The 14063-nt window shown below is 38.5% G+C and overlaps 2 protein-coding genes and 1 pseudogene across 2 annotated transcripts; all 3 read left to right on the top strand.

Annotated features, from left to right (window-relative positions):
* On the top strand, positions 1-8837 carry LOC148862196 (protein ALTERED PHOSPHATE STARVATION RESPONSE 1-like). The gene is made up of 5 exons (XM_088940944.1): positions 1-2482; positions 3932-4116; positions 5060-5283; positions 6793-7123; positions 7600-8837. Exons 1-5 carry the CDS (start codon positions 1687-1689, stop codon positions 8044-8046), a joined length of 1983 nt encoding a protein of 660 aa, XP_088797070.1. The 5' UTR covers positions 1-1686; the 3' UTR covers positions 8047-8837.
* A 321-nt stretch (positions 8838-9158) lies between these two features.
* On the top strand, positions 9159-10180 carry LOC148862195 (adenylate isopentenyltransferase 5, chloroplastic-like; annotated as a pseudogene).
* A 2766-nt stretch (positions 10181-12946) lies between these two features.
* LOC148862194 (photosystem I reaction center subunit psaK, chloroplastic-like) lies at positions 12947-14063 on the top strand. Its single transcript, XM_088984616.1, has 3 exons — positions 12947-13235; positions 13535-13615; positions 13730-14063. The coding sequence occupies exons 1-3, from the start codon at positions 13137-13139 to the stop codon at positions 13955-13957; spliced, it is 408 nt and encodes a 135-aa protein (XP_088840742.1). The 5' UTR covers positions 12947-13136; the 3' UTR covers positions 13958-14063.

Below are 14063 nucleotides of genomic sequence, written 5' to 3'. Positions count from 1 at the left end.
AATGCCCAAAAGTAGAGGCCGAGCACCATTATCGTCATAGGCGACGGTGGCTACTGCAACTTCCGAACGGTAGAGCTTTGGTGATAAGTATACATTTTTTTATTTTTTTTATTTAAGGTCACGGTGGCCTTAGCCAAGAAGAGATTATCATCCAACAACCGTCGAAGTCAGATCCGTTCATGGTGATCTTGGCCAAGAAGAGATCATCAGCCAACCACTGTCAAAGCCAAATTCGGTGACTTCTCCTTATCAAAGTAACAAAAAACGATCTCTCCATGAATCCTTCCAGCCTCAATCGTCGAAGCAAAATCCGCCATTAGATCAGGCTCCTGTTTCTTCGCCCACATCCAATCAGGCTCCCGTTTCTTCACCCACATCAAATCAAGCTCTAGATTTTAGTTGGAACCCTGTCTTTGCACAGACGGAGGTGGTGGTGGTCGTGATGATGGTTCCGGTCGAGGCTCCCTCCATGCGTAGGCGGAGCTTTTATTCATCGGAGAGCAAAATGACCTCATACCGGCCAGAAGGCAATCATCATCCGATTGCCATGGTCACCTTGTTCGATTGGTAGTTTCGTTGTGAGTGGTATGCAGATGCTGGTGCCAATACTTTTGATAGAATCGTCTCTACCAAATTAGGGCATTTTTGAATATAAAGGATAAGTTAGAAAATTTTAAAATTATAACAATCACGTGATAACATTAGTCAATTGTCAAACATTTAAGGTACATTTCGTCAATTTGCTAATTAGTTTAAGAAATTTACTATAACAATTTCCGTAAAATACACTGCACTCCATGACAGAAATCTGAAATTACAGTCCCTCGTAATCTGTTTCTATAAAACGCATCCTATCCGTAAATTTGACATCTTAAAGATGGTCTAAACGGTCATTTTCCCTAAAAAATTTATTACGTGGTGGTGTATTGGTTCACACTTCACAGTCTGTTTAGTGGAAGCGTTCAGCTAATCCTATCTCGTCGCGCGATGCAAGAAGCAAGCTGACCTTTTTTTATTCAATGAAATTCGTGGGCTAAAATGCGCCATATTTATAGGCATTGGATGCTTCGGAGTCGTTGTTGGAATTCGAGCAAAGCCATACAGTGAGTGGGGTGAGGAGCAAATCCAAATTCGAGGGATGATGGATTTAGGCTTCTGCTGCTGTTCATGCCAGAAACGCACTTGAGTGTCTGTTGATGCTTTTTCCCCCTTCTGGGTGAGATCTCTCTCTTGGCGTTTTGCAAACCCTAGTTTCTCTTCTGGGCAGAGAGATGTTCAATCGTCTTTGACTGTTCCCGTGTCAGGAACAGTGTTTTCCTTTTTATTAGTTTTTATATTCCTCTGCGCCTGAGAATATCAGTAAAAACTAGGTGAAACAGACGATCCATCATGGACTGTCTCCTTTTGTTTAATACCAACTATGTTTGCCAGCAAGCCTTCATACTAGGAACTCAGGAATCTTCTCTTTTGTACTCTCTTGCTGCTTCTTTTCGTTTTTCTTTCGGTTTCCTCCTTCAGGTAGAAATGGGAATGCAAATCGTGTAAGATTGTAGAAGAATTTTATGGACTTCCACTTTATCTGAAATTCGATCTGGACTTTAGGTTTTTCTACCCTGCTTTTTCTATTGTGTATGATCTGAAGTTGGAGAGTAAACACTCTTCTCCACTGGTTCCTGCACCAGAGAGATGGGTTGTGCTGCATCGAGTATTGACAACGAAAGGGTGCAAAGATGCAAGGAGAGAAGAAGGTTGATGAAGCAATTAGTGGGGTTACGTGGGCAATTCGCTGCTGCCCAGATGGCTTATTTGCAATCTTTGAAGAATACAGGGATAACACTTCGGCAGTTCACCGAATCCGAGTTTCTGGAGCTCGAAAACCCTCCCATTCCAGTGGCATTGCCTCCATCACCCCCTCTTCCCTTGCCTCCATCACCTCCACCTCCTCCCCCCTATAGTCCCGACGAAGGGAAGGCCAAAGATAAGCGGAGAGAGGAACTTGTCCAAGAAGAATGTATAGAATTTGACGAAGATGGCAGCTGTATAACCCCGCCGCCGCCTCCGGTTCTGAGATCGTCTTGGGATTTATGGGACCCATTTGATCCTTCTTCTTCTTCTCCTCCACTCCGGCAGAAAAAGAAAGAACAGGTCCAGCAGGCTGAGGAGGAAGTGTGGGCAGAGACTAATACAGAATTCGAAGAAGAATTGGGAGAGGAAGTTGTTGCTAATGCTGTTTTGAACTCACTCCCAGAGAAGACCATGTCGGTTGAACTGGCAGACGATAATTCTTCGACGATGAGCGGGTATACTAAAGACACGGCAGATATGCACATGATGATATCAAGGAACAAGAAGACATTGGCTAGAATTGTCAAGGAGCTGGATGATTATTTTCTCAAAGCTTCGGCTTCTGGAAAGGAAATAGCCGTTCTTCTGGATACCAACAAAGGCGATCTTCTTCGCCATAACTTCGGAGAAAATAACAGTAAAGATCATCTCTCTGTCCTTGTAAAACTAGCTTTATCTTGGTTATTTTCCTTTTCTTTTCCTTATTATTTTGGTTGTGCTTCATTCTTGAATCAGCTTCACTAGGAAAGACATGGAAATAAAAAGCTTTAGCATCACTTTCAATTTTATCACTATGAATTCTTTATATTTATTGTGTGTTTATTTTCCTCCTCTGTATACTTGTTTTTTTACATGGAAAACAGTGCATATAACATCTTCTGTACTGTGTACATCCTGTCTTTGAAATGAAGGTAGATCTAGGTAATCTTCAGAGATCTCTGCCATTGGTTTGAATTGAAAATTGGTGGCGTCAACATTTAGGTTGCTCTATCCCTTTGATCAGGATGACTTCTCTGCATTTGTTGTTGGGCACCAGTATGATATCATGGGACCAATATTAGAGTTTGTTGTAGTATTTGCAGGTTCCAGTCTGACTAAGTGCTCCAATACAGGGGCTAAGTTTGTTTTCAAATAACACTCTTTCAATTGTATATGGTAGTTCATTGGTATATAGTAGTTGTTCTTTTGGTGGTTTGCTTGATAGAGATTTAGGATTCTACTTGTTGGACCTTGTAGGCTGTATGGGGCATAGAGTTTCCTTTTGTTAATTCAAATTTCCTCTTTATGCATGTTATTGTTTTCATCATTTGAGATCCTGTGAGTTATTCAAATGCTAGTATTGCAAACAGATCGTATAGAATTTGGATTGGGGTATATGATTCTGATCTGGTAAGAATCCAAGAGATCTGAATTCAATCTGATATCTGACAGACATGTAAAATATAGATTTGAATTCAATTGGTTTGCACATCTTGATAACTCGACCGATTAATATATCAGTAAGTGATAAATCTCTATAAAATTAACATAAATTCATAAATTTAAATATAAAACAAATAGACATATACATCAGCACAATCATCACCCTATGCTGTTTTGCCATTCTATTCTGTTTAATGCCATATCCATTGTTAAATGTATACAATTAATGGAAAAATAACTTCATTTAAATCTCAAATCCAATTAATTCTAATGAATTTTAGTATTAAAATTCATTATATACATACATACATATATAATGGAACTGGATTGGATCCTAGGAGATTGTATCAAGAAATATCCAAAATTTATCCAATTAATAAATGTGTATTTTCAGATCTGATTATGGTTAAATGGAGATCTGAATCTGACTTAAATGAGTTGGATTCAAATATGAATCCGACTAAACCTGATCCATTTTCTGCCCTACAAATGCTGAGTCCGTTCATGCATATGCACACAATTTTCTGGTAGTCTTCCTTATGGTCTACGTAATTTGTACTGTAGGTTTACTCTATTTTAATTCCCAGCTATGTGTGCAATCTTTTTAGTGTAATACCTCTTGTATAAAGTTTTCAAACATATCCTAATACTGTTCCTTAAACAGGGAAGAGTTTCAAATCTGCAAAGGTCTTCAGTGCTTTGTCTTGGAGTTGGTCTTCTAAATCACTTCATTCCAGTAGGGAATCTATTGAAAATCCTGGTTCCAGTGAACCTTGCAACCCTGGTGGCCTTTGCATCACACTGGACAAATTATATGAAAAAGAGCATGGGCTTTATGAAGAAGTCAAGGTAATTACTGTTTTTTGTCTTGGAAGAAGGTAAAATGGTGCATGACAGCTAAAAAGTGCTACTAAAATTCAGTACGTTTTATTTCAATTTTAAATGTATTTTATTATCTCTAAAGTCACATAATATCCCCATAATTTAACAATGGATATGACACTGAACAGAATGGAACTGCAAAACAATGTTCATGTAGTTGACCCTACATAGTTGGGGTAAGGCTTAGTTGAATTGGAATTGAAGTATAATCACATGGAATCCTGCTTATTGTTAATGGTTAATTGTCGAGAGTTCTAAATAAGAAAATGTTGACCAAGCCCCTACTCTAGGGGGAACATCTTCTGGGCAGTGTTGTGACTCGGTGATTGTATCTCAAACCCCTACTCCAAGGGTAACAGTTGTATTTTAAGTTCTGCTTAATTTAGTTACTGTTTCCGATAAAAAATTGTTATGACCAAACCCTGAAGCCTATCCTCTGGTATGGCTTTTGTTGGATTGTGTTTGTCCATGCAGGATTAATAGGTTTAGGTGTGGCTATTTAGATCCTTGGTAAGGCTTTTGGTAGAATGTTGTCTTTGCAAAACAAGCTTGGTCCATGTTTATGCGGCAGTATTGCCTAACACTATATTGAGTTCTACTGGACGTCAGAAAAATAAATGTTTCAGATACTTGTGGATTCCTATTGCTTTGACATTAGCCATGGTAAGGACTGATGGCTCCTTACTTAACAAGGAAAAAAGGATTTATAGTTCCTTTCCATGTTTATTGTACTTGCATGTGAATTTTTTTTTTTGGGGTAAATACTTGCATGTGTTCACTTTAAAATTTATCTGGACTACTAATGAATTTTCATTTATTTCTAATCCATCTATTCTTCCATTCTTGAAATTTGAGTTACACATTTTTTAATTGATATATGTATTTACTTTCTGGGAATATTTTACTACAGGAGGATGAGATGTCTAAATTGGAGTATGAGAGGAAGATCTTGCTACTGTCAAAACAAGAATCTGAGAATCAAGATTCTATGAAGATTGAGAGGACCCGATCAAGTATTGAAAGTTTGCAGTCCAGCATCTTGTGTTTGTCACAATCAATAAGTAGGACTTGCTCAGCTATATTGCAACTCAGAGATGAAGAGTTGCATCTTCAGCTGGTTGACTTATCTGCAGGGTAAAGTAATAGACATCATCTTTTCAATCTGAGACATCTTTATTGAGGGAGGGGAGAGATGGTAGTACTGAAAATTTACTACATGATGTTAATGTAACTGAAACTGAAGAGTTTAAGGGTGACAAAATGAACAAAAGGTGACAATACAAGATAAAGGGAAAACCTATAACAACATGATCCTTTCCCAAACCTGTTAGACTTCTTTCATATAATTCACTCCTCATTTGACCCTCCCTAATAACCTGTTATCCGTTGAGTTAGCCGACTTCTGGCCCCTAGAAGCCAAGGCCTGGTCTCTTTAATATGATGTTGCAGAATCTAGGTGCTGTTTGGTAAGTCTTTCTAGGCAGATCTTTCAACAGCCCAGTAGACAAGAAGGCGCACTGAGCTTTTGACGTCTTGTCTTTAAAGACCAAGACTGGTAAGTGTCGTGGTCTACTGGGCTGTTAAAAACGTCTGGGAAGGCTATTTTCAGCATGGAAAGATCAAAAGCTTCATTTGAAGCTTCCTGATTTTTGGCCTTTTTGGTCTTTCCATGTGCTTATTTTTGGGTCTTCCGGTCTACACAATACCAAATGGGAAAAGACCATTTTTTGGTCTTTTGAGCATCCCATAGACAGAAAAGATGCACCGAATGAATTCATTAGCTGAAAATGAATCAAGGTCTCAACTTTAATGGTGTCACCATCTTCAATTGGACCCGCAAAAGCCACCAGAGTCTTACCTTCTGGTTCTGTAAGCACGTTTTCCACCTAATTGTCCTGGATTCCCAAGAGAAAACCTGTTAAAATTTATTGTAATTGTTATCTGATGGAGTCCCACTGATGCACCACATTTTCTTGAATACAGGTGATCTTGCAATGTTTTGGTGCCCTCCCATAACCAAGTTGGCTGATATGTCTAAAAAATCCTCCCTCATAAAAAATCCACTGCACTATTCTTAAATCAAGAGTTTGAGATGAAGTGTCCTTATTTTGGCATTTAGTGGGATTTATTAAAATTACAATATTTCACTATCCTTTCCACTGATTAATATATAATTTATTCTCACTAATAAAATTTTATGATGGTCCTCACCTTGAACAAAATTTAGGGGTCAAGTTATATAAGAAGGATATATAATTTAATACGTAAAACTGTAAGTTTATTCAGTTGGATAATTTTTTGATTAGTAATATTATTGGCCATTTCTTACATTTGCACACAAAAATTCATATACACGAGCAGCTTGCTTGTGAATGAACAGCTAGGATTCCCCGTATCTTTCATGATTTAGTTTCATATCGCACACCTTGGTGGTTGCTTATTCCACAAGTATAAGCATTCTTAGGCTCTGGCTCTTAGCCATTGATTTTTTGGTTACTCTGGTGAGAGTCATAGTAACACATTAGTGGTTACTAAGTTAATCCACAAAGGAGGAATGCAAGCCTCCAAATTAGGGTTGTTACAAATTAGCCTTGCCTTTCCTCTTCTTACCTACTGTTTACTTTGGTTATTTTCCTTTTCCAGGCTTATGCACATGTGGAGAACAATGTGCGAATGTCATCAAGTTCAGAACCATATTGCTCAGCAGGTGAACCATCTTACAGATCATTCAAGCATGGAGCCCACCACCGAATACCATCGCCAAGCCACAGCCCAGCTTGAAACAGAGGTTATTGCCTGGTATAACAACTTCTGCAACCTCCTTAAATCCCAGCAAGATTATATAAGAGCACTTCATGGTTGGGCCCAGCTCACCAACGATCTTGTTGATGACCAACAACAGAATGACCACTCATTTGGTATTCAAACCCTCTGTGAAGAATGGCAGCTTGCCCTTGACAGGTTGCCTGATAAGGTATCTCTCTCTCTGATAATTATGCTTTATTTGTGAAAAACTAGGAAGGGAAAAATCTAGATAGAAAGTTAATACAGAGTGAAAATGGCCATACATCCCCACTGTAAATTAAAGGATTATGCTCATAATTTTTCAGATGGTTCCCAAACATGGAGAGCTTCTATGCCAAAATTTATGTTAGATGACTGTAATCATCCAATCCATTGTCTATCTGGGTGGATAACTGATAGCCCAGATAATTAATGTCCACAGATTGAATGGTTATGATGATAATATTGTTTTTTTCCCATTGAAATGATTTACACCATGAACATGATGGGAATGTTCAGAACTGTCCCTGTTCTTAAAGGAATGGGATCCATTATCAGCAATGCTGGATATTCTGGAAAGCTAATCATAGTTTTCACTATAATTCGAACCAAATAGTCCATTCTGCTAATCTTTCCATAATTATAAATGGTATTGGATGCTAACAGGTAGCCTCTGAGGCCATTAAGAGCCTTGTGTCAGTCATCCACTCCATAGTCTTGCAGCAGGGTGAAGAAAGCAACTTGCAGAAAAAGTCTGACAGGCTTGAAAGAAGGTTCCAGAAGGTATTGAACTCAATGAATGAAATGGAGAAGAAGCTTGAGAGAAATCCAACTGGTGATTCAATTTCTAGCTTGAGTCCTAAGCATCCTTTATCAGTCAAGCGTGCCAAAGCTGAGGCATTCAAGAAAAAGGTAGAAGAAGAAAAGTCTAAATACCTTGATGCAGTTCAGGCCAGTCGGGTCATTACTCTGAATAACCTACAAACAAGCCTCCTGAATGTCTTCCAGGCATTAACGGAATTCTCAAGTGCGTGTGCTCAAGTATTTGAGGCTGTCCACTGTTGTGCCATATCAACAGCTTGTCATGATGGCGTATTGCAGTCACGAAGCTGATGAACTGGGTTTTGAGTATATTCTTAACGCTTCTTAAGAGCTTTCCAGATCCCAAAATAAGTGATCCAAGCTGGATGTACAGTTTAGGCTCCAGGGTTCTATAGGCACCGTTTGGAAATTCAATTAGAATGTCTGGGTTATGGCGGAAGCTAATATAGCTTGGAGGTTGATGTGGAAACAAGCTACAATCAGTTGAGATGTTGGTCAATTGAAAATGCCAATGCGAATGACAGCAGAAGTGGTTATTTTGGAGGAGAGAAATGTAAAATCGATTAAAGTTTTCTTTTTTTGTTTTTTTTTTTTGGGTTTCACAACAATTGCAGTGGCTGAAATGTGGACCGCCCTTGAAGCCTGTAAATTAGTGTTGCAATCTCAAAGTGAACCCATCATCATCACCATCGAAGGGGATTCCGTGCTCGTGATCAACATCCTCCAAAGTCCCAAGGTGTCTCGAAGATCCCATGGAAGTGTCTTGGGATTGCCGAGGAGTGTCAGCTTCTAGCCCAGAGGACCTCAACTAAGATCTCCTCCTATTCCCACACCCACATACAAGTTTGCAGCAGACTGGTTGGCCTGCAAAGGAGAGGTTCGTCCTATTTCTCAGGCTCTCAGTTAGGAGTTCTCCCTCTGGGAGTTCAATTTTATTGCTTTTCTTGATGCAGGGGGCCGTGCCCTTCCCCCGCTGGTTTTAGCTTTTGTTGTGTTCGTCTTGTAATTCCCTGTATTATCAAAAAAAATCAATTAAAGTTTGGTAATTGGCAGAGTTGAATTTGAAGCAATGTTTTCAATCATCATTGACCTGACTGGTTGAACCGTTTCATCTGTCACTTAGAGGCCAAAATGGTCTGGTTCTATATATATACATAATATAACCATTGATTTGTTCAAAATTCATTCAATCCGGCTGATCAAGTATATGTTTGGTTTCATGACAGTTTCTTGAGGGGGCCTTTATCAGATAAATGATAATTATCTGATAAACGTTGTTTTAAATGTTTTTCGCTTTTATTGTTTGGTTGGAACACCCCATAAAGTACTTTCCACATCAACATTAATAAACGTTTCTTTAACTTTGGCTGTTCGGTGGGGCATTTCAAGAAACAATCACATGAATGATACAGAGTGTGGCATATTTTCTTGGTACTTGAGTGTCATTAAATCGATCTAATGGTCCAAATTACTAGCTGAATTTGAGATCCAAAATCTAACAGTAATTACTCTTTTTGTTTTCCTTTCTATTTCGAATTTCAATTCAATAAAAGAATTTTTTCATGTCAATGGCCTGTAAGCTAGCTCTTCACAGCATTGAATTTTCATCTGCTGGGAGCCTGGGATTTCAAGGCATTGGATTTCTGTTGATCGGCTTCCCTCGTTGTTGAGTTAATCGTGAGTTGCGACCGGGGTGGCTTCAACCTTCAACTCGTACATTCATGCGCTTGTGAACGATGATCTTGAGTTCCAGTCCAGGTACGAGCTGCTTCCTCTGGGAGGACGTGTGCTTACGTTTACTCCACTCGTCTGTGTCCAAGTGAGCGGACTGCATGGTCGAGGCTGGGTTGGTTGACGAGGTGCGGAGGTTCTTTGAACCAGAAGCCGATTATTCTCAGAGAATAGACAGGCCCTTTGGGTGCCAGAGATGGACGGGTTCCTCCGAGCGGAAGCTGAAGCACCGGCAGACGAAGAAACCCTGGCAAGACTCATCAAGGAGGTGATCGAGGAGATCAAGGTGAACATTTGCACACGTTAGCTCGTTGCCAGTTGTAGAAAATCTATTGACTGAAGGAGCTTCTGTGAAGGAAATGCACTGCCTCACCGCGAAGTATTCTTGAAGCACGATAAGGAAGCCTGGGAGAAGCTGGTGGCAGGACCAGGCACCAACATGTCAGGCATTTTTTCTACAAAGCCGAAAATCATGGTCCCACTGCCTCTGCCGCTGCGACAACCATCAAAGCGGCGGTCATGGGGAAGGTAGTAGCAGCTGCGACTCGATGAACGACGACGCACCGATCAGAGTTATGGCCAGCCACATTGGCGGCCACATCATCGCCAAGCATGGTTTTTAAAACCGACCTGGTGACCGAACCGGCCAAGGGTCCGGTTACTGGGTTGAACGGTCCAACCGTTCAAATCGAATGCTCAGCCCGTTCTGACAGAAATAAAAATAAATAAATAAATAAATACAGTCAAAATGGTTGGAATGGTTAATCGCCCAGTTCAGCGGTTCATTGACCAAAATCAACGGTTTTGGGGGAAATCCGGTTTTTGAAAGAAATGGAACTGGTCAAATGATCGTTTTCCGGTTTTTTTGGTTCGAATGTCCGGTCCGGCCCGATTTTGAAAACTATGTCGCCAAGTCATATCCATGTTTTGGGAAACGGTGAGAGGTTGGGAGAAGCAAGAATTTGAAAATTTCCCCAATGGCTTTATTAAAAAATTTATCGTTTTTTTGGGATAAACATTGAAATCAAATAGTTTAATCTCCAATAAATACAAACGCTTGTGGCACTGATTGATGTGACAGTATTTATTGATTTTTTTTTAAGAATAAACTACAATGCATTAATCAACCAGAAATATCACAAACAAACAAGTTCTCCACAAATACTGGAGGCTCATATTAGATACAAGGATTAACGAAACGACAAAAAGCCCTAAATAAGTTATGGGCCACGGTATTAACTTGCCTTTTGACACAAGCCACCGAGAAGTTTACACGTTGCTGTAACACAAAGAAGTTTACCTGCCGATGCATCTATTTCTTGAGTTATTATATTAAATCTACTTCATAAAAGAAACTAATCAAACTTAAAAACTATTTAAATATTAAATGCTGTTATTCACGTCAGCTTATTGTTTCTCAACACTTTTACAATTTTGTGGTTTTTTAATTTTTAAACATATAAAATTAGATGTGGGGTTATTTAAGTCCATTCACAATCAATCCAGTTAATAAGCTGAATGTAACGTGGAAGCTTTTTAACAGCACGGTTCTCTTCTAGTATTAGAAATAAAAGGCCTATTATTTAAAGGGTAATTTTTTGTTCTTTTTCATTTTGGTATTTGATGACACATACCACTATAATTCTTCTTTTTCAAAATCGATGGTCGCAGGAATCAAATCCACGTCTATGCTGGAAGGAACCACCTAAACTAAGGAATCCATATTGGTTGGGTGTTTTTTGTGCAGCATGGATTAAGAGATTCACATTGGCCATGTCCACATAAGACACTTTTAAAATCTTTTGACGTGGCAGGGTTGGGGTTTCATATAAAAACACTTGCACTGCCGATTGTCAATGCTTTAACAAATTATGTCCCAACCTGCATGCAAATTTGATTTTAGAGCCGGTTCTGACTAGGGGTGTTCAAATTTGGTTATCAAACCAAAAACCGAACCAAATTAAATAAGTTAATTCAGCTTTCAGTTTGATTTGGTTCGAGAAAAAAATTTAACCAAAAATAATGCGTATATTTATATTTTAATTATAAATATTAATATTAATATTAATGCTAAGATATATTAATATTACTATTTATATTAATAATAAAATATAATATGTATTTTAATTGTAAATGTTGATATATTTTAATAAAAATTATTAATATAAATATAACATACATTGATATTTTAACTAACTGATTTAAAACCAAATCAAACCAATTTGAATTTGGTTCAATTTTCAAAAATAATTCGATTTAGTTCGATTCATGAAAATGGTCTAAATTCTATTTTCAAACCGAACTGACCAAATGAACACCCCTAGCTCTGATTATAATTTTTCCCTTTTTTCTTTACTTGTTTGGGGAATCTTCATGATATTCGGTTATGTTTTTTTTTTTTTTTTGGAGCATTAGAGAACATCAAACTGCAATTTAATACTGAACCATGCAGCTTAATATGCAAAATTTAAGTCTCAAAAATTAAGAAAAGATTTAGGGGGCATTCTTTTTTGGGATTTTGAGAGGGAGGAAAGTTAGTCAATGGGATTTTGATTCTCCTTGACCAAGAAACACATATTCTTTTTTTTTAGATTTATGTGAGGACTAGGAAAATTTTATTTTCTTGGGTATAAGTGATACCCATCTCCTAGGTGGGTAAATAACTTTCTCACCTAGAAGAAACTTGTCAACACTTGAATAGAACAAAAATGCCCCTTTTATTAATTGAATTTTATGGATAAAATGGTCATTGCCTTATTTATATTGGAAATAAAAGAACATGGATAAATGCACTTATTCGGGTAAATCTTTCCTAAGAAACACTTACTTGAGTAAATGTATTTAACCGGGTAAATAACTTACCAAAAGAAACACATATTCTTTTTTTTTTTAGATTTATGTGAGGACTAGGAAAATTTTATTTTCTTGGGTATAAGTGATACCCATCTCCTAGGTGGGTAAATAACTTTCTCACCTAGAAGAAACTTGTCAACACTTGAATAGAACAAAAATGCCCCTTTTATTAATTGAATTTTATGGATAAAATGGTCATTGCCTTATTTATATTGGAAATAAAAGAACATGGATAAATGCACTTATTCGGGTAAATCTTTCCTAAGAAACACTTACTTGAGTAAATGTATTTAACCGGGTAAATAACTTACCAAAAAGTGAACGGGGCATTAGAAAAAATTTATAAATGATAAAAACAAAGTTAGGATATTGCGTGTGCCTCGTATCAACCTCACAGCATGTTCCAGCCGAGCATTGAGCACGCGAGATATTCCCGATGTGCGGTTGAAATGATGTGGAGAGTTGGTGTTGGGTGCGCTCTCTATGAGTAGCAAATCCGGATTCAGGTAAACCAACTAAGAATCTTATCCAACTTCCCAGGCCAAATGAAAATACGCCACGTCAGAAGCAAGTATCTAAATGTATCCAGCCATGGCGTTCTGAAGCCACAGGTCACAACATGTGGCTGTGGTGCAACTTCCACCGTCTCCAGCGGTTTAAAGTCTTCTGATACGTACATTGAAAGTAGAACGATCAATCGATCAGCACTGTGAGAGAATTGAAACAAAAATCTATACAACTTACAGAAGGCTTTGAGGGAGAGACTCCTCTCTGATTCTTCCAATATTCACCGGATAATGGCAACTAAACTCGCCTCCCCAACTGCTGTGACGACTTTTCTCCCTCAATTCAGTGGCCTCAGACCCAGATCATCATCTGCCCGTGCAGACGGCTTGGTGAGTGTTCTTCTGCAGTTGAATTTCGTAGCTTAGTTTGATTGTAAATCCATTGGGTTTTATTTTTATTGCAGAACTCCGTGATCCCGTTGCTTTCATAGGTTAGATTTATTAGGTAATGAACGGATATGTATGATTTAGTTTTGGATCTAAATTCTAAACCTTAAAACCTACCCGCTGCTAGTTAGTTAGTGTCTTTTGTTTTCTCAGAAACAGAAATAACAGAAATGATGGCAAGAACTGCTAGCTAGTTAGTTTCTTGTTTTGCAGACTGACTTACATTCGATCTGATTGTGTAGGTGTCATTTCAACCTGTGAGGAGCAAGGGAAAGGGTGCCTTGGGTGCTCGTTGTGACTTCATTGGCTCACCTACAAATTTGGTGAACATTTCATCGATGTTTTATCTAGTCTAGAGTAGAAAAATCACCCAATATATATATATCGCTACATTATGATGACTGATAAGGATTCTGATATTTTCTGTTATTGAACAGATCATGGTGACTTCCACAAGTCTAATGCTGTTTGCTGGACGATTTGGGCTGGCTCCATCAGCAAACAGGAAGGCGACCGCAGGCTTGAAGCTTGAGATAAGGGACTCTGGCCTGCAGACTGGAGACCCAGCTGGTTTCACCCTTGCTGATACCTTGGCCTGTGGAGTTGTTGGTCACATTATTGGAGTTGGGGTTGTTCTTGGGCTTAAGAACATTGGTGCATTGTAAAATGCCTATTAGCGCCTTTCCAATACTCTCTAGATCTCTCTCTCTTCTGCTATTCTTCTGTAACGTTTGCATGGTTTTCCCTTGAAGAGCTCTCTTGTTCCCTAAA

This window comes from Nelumbo lutea, chromosome 4 (assembly GCF_056320005.1).
Source record: "Nelumbo lutea isolate HS-2025 chromosome 4, American lotus-T2T, whole genome shotgun sequence".
Lineage (NCBI taxonomy): Eukaryota > Viridiplantae > Streptophyta > Magnoliopsida > Proteales > Nelumbonaceae > Nelumbo > Nelumbo lutea.
Note: the sequence above shows the minus strand (reverse complement) of the source record. Positions and strands in the feature narration are given on the sequence as shown.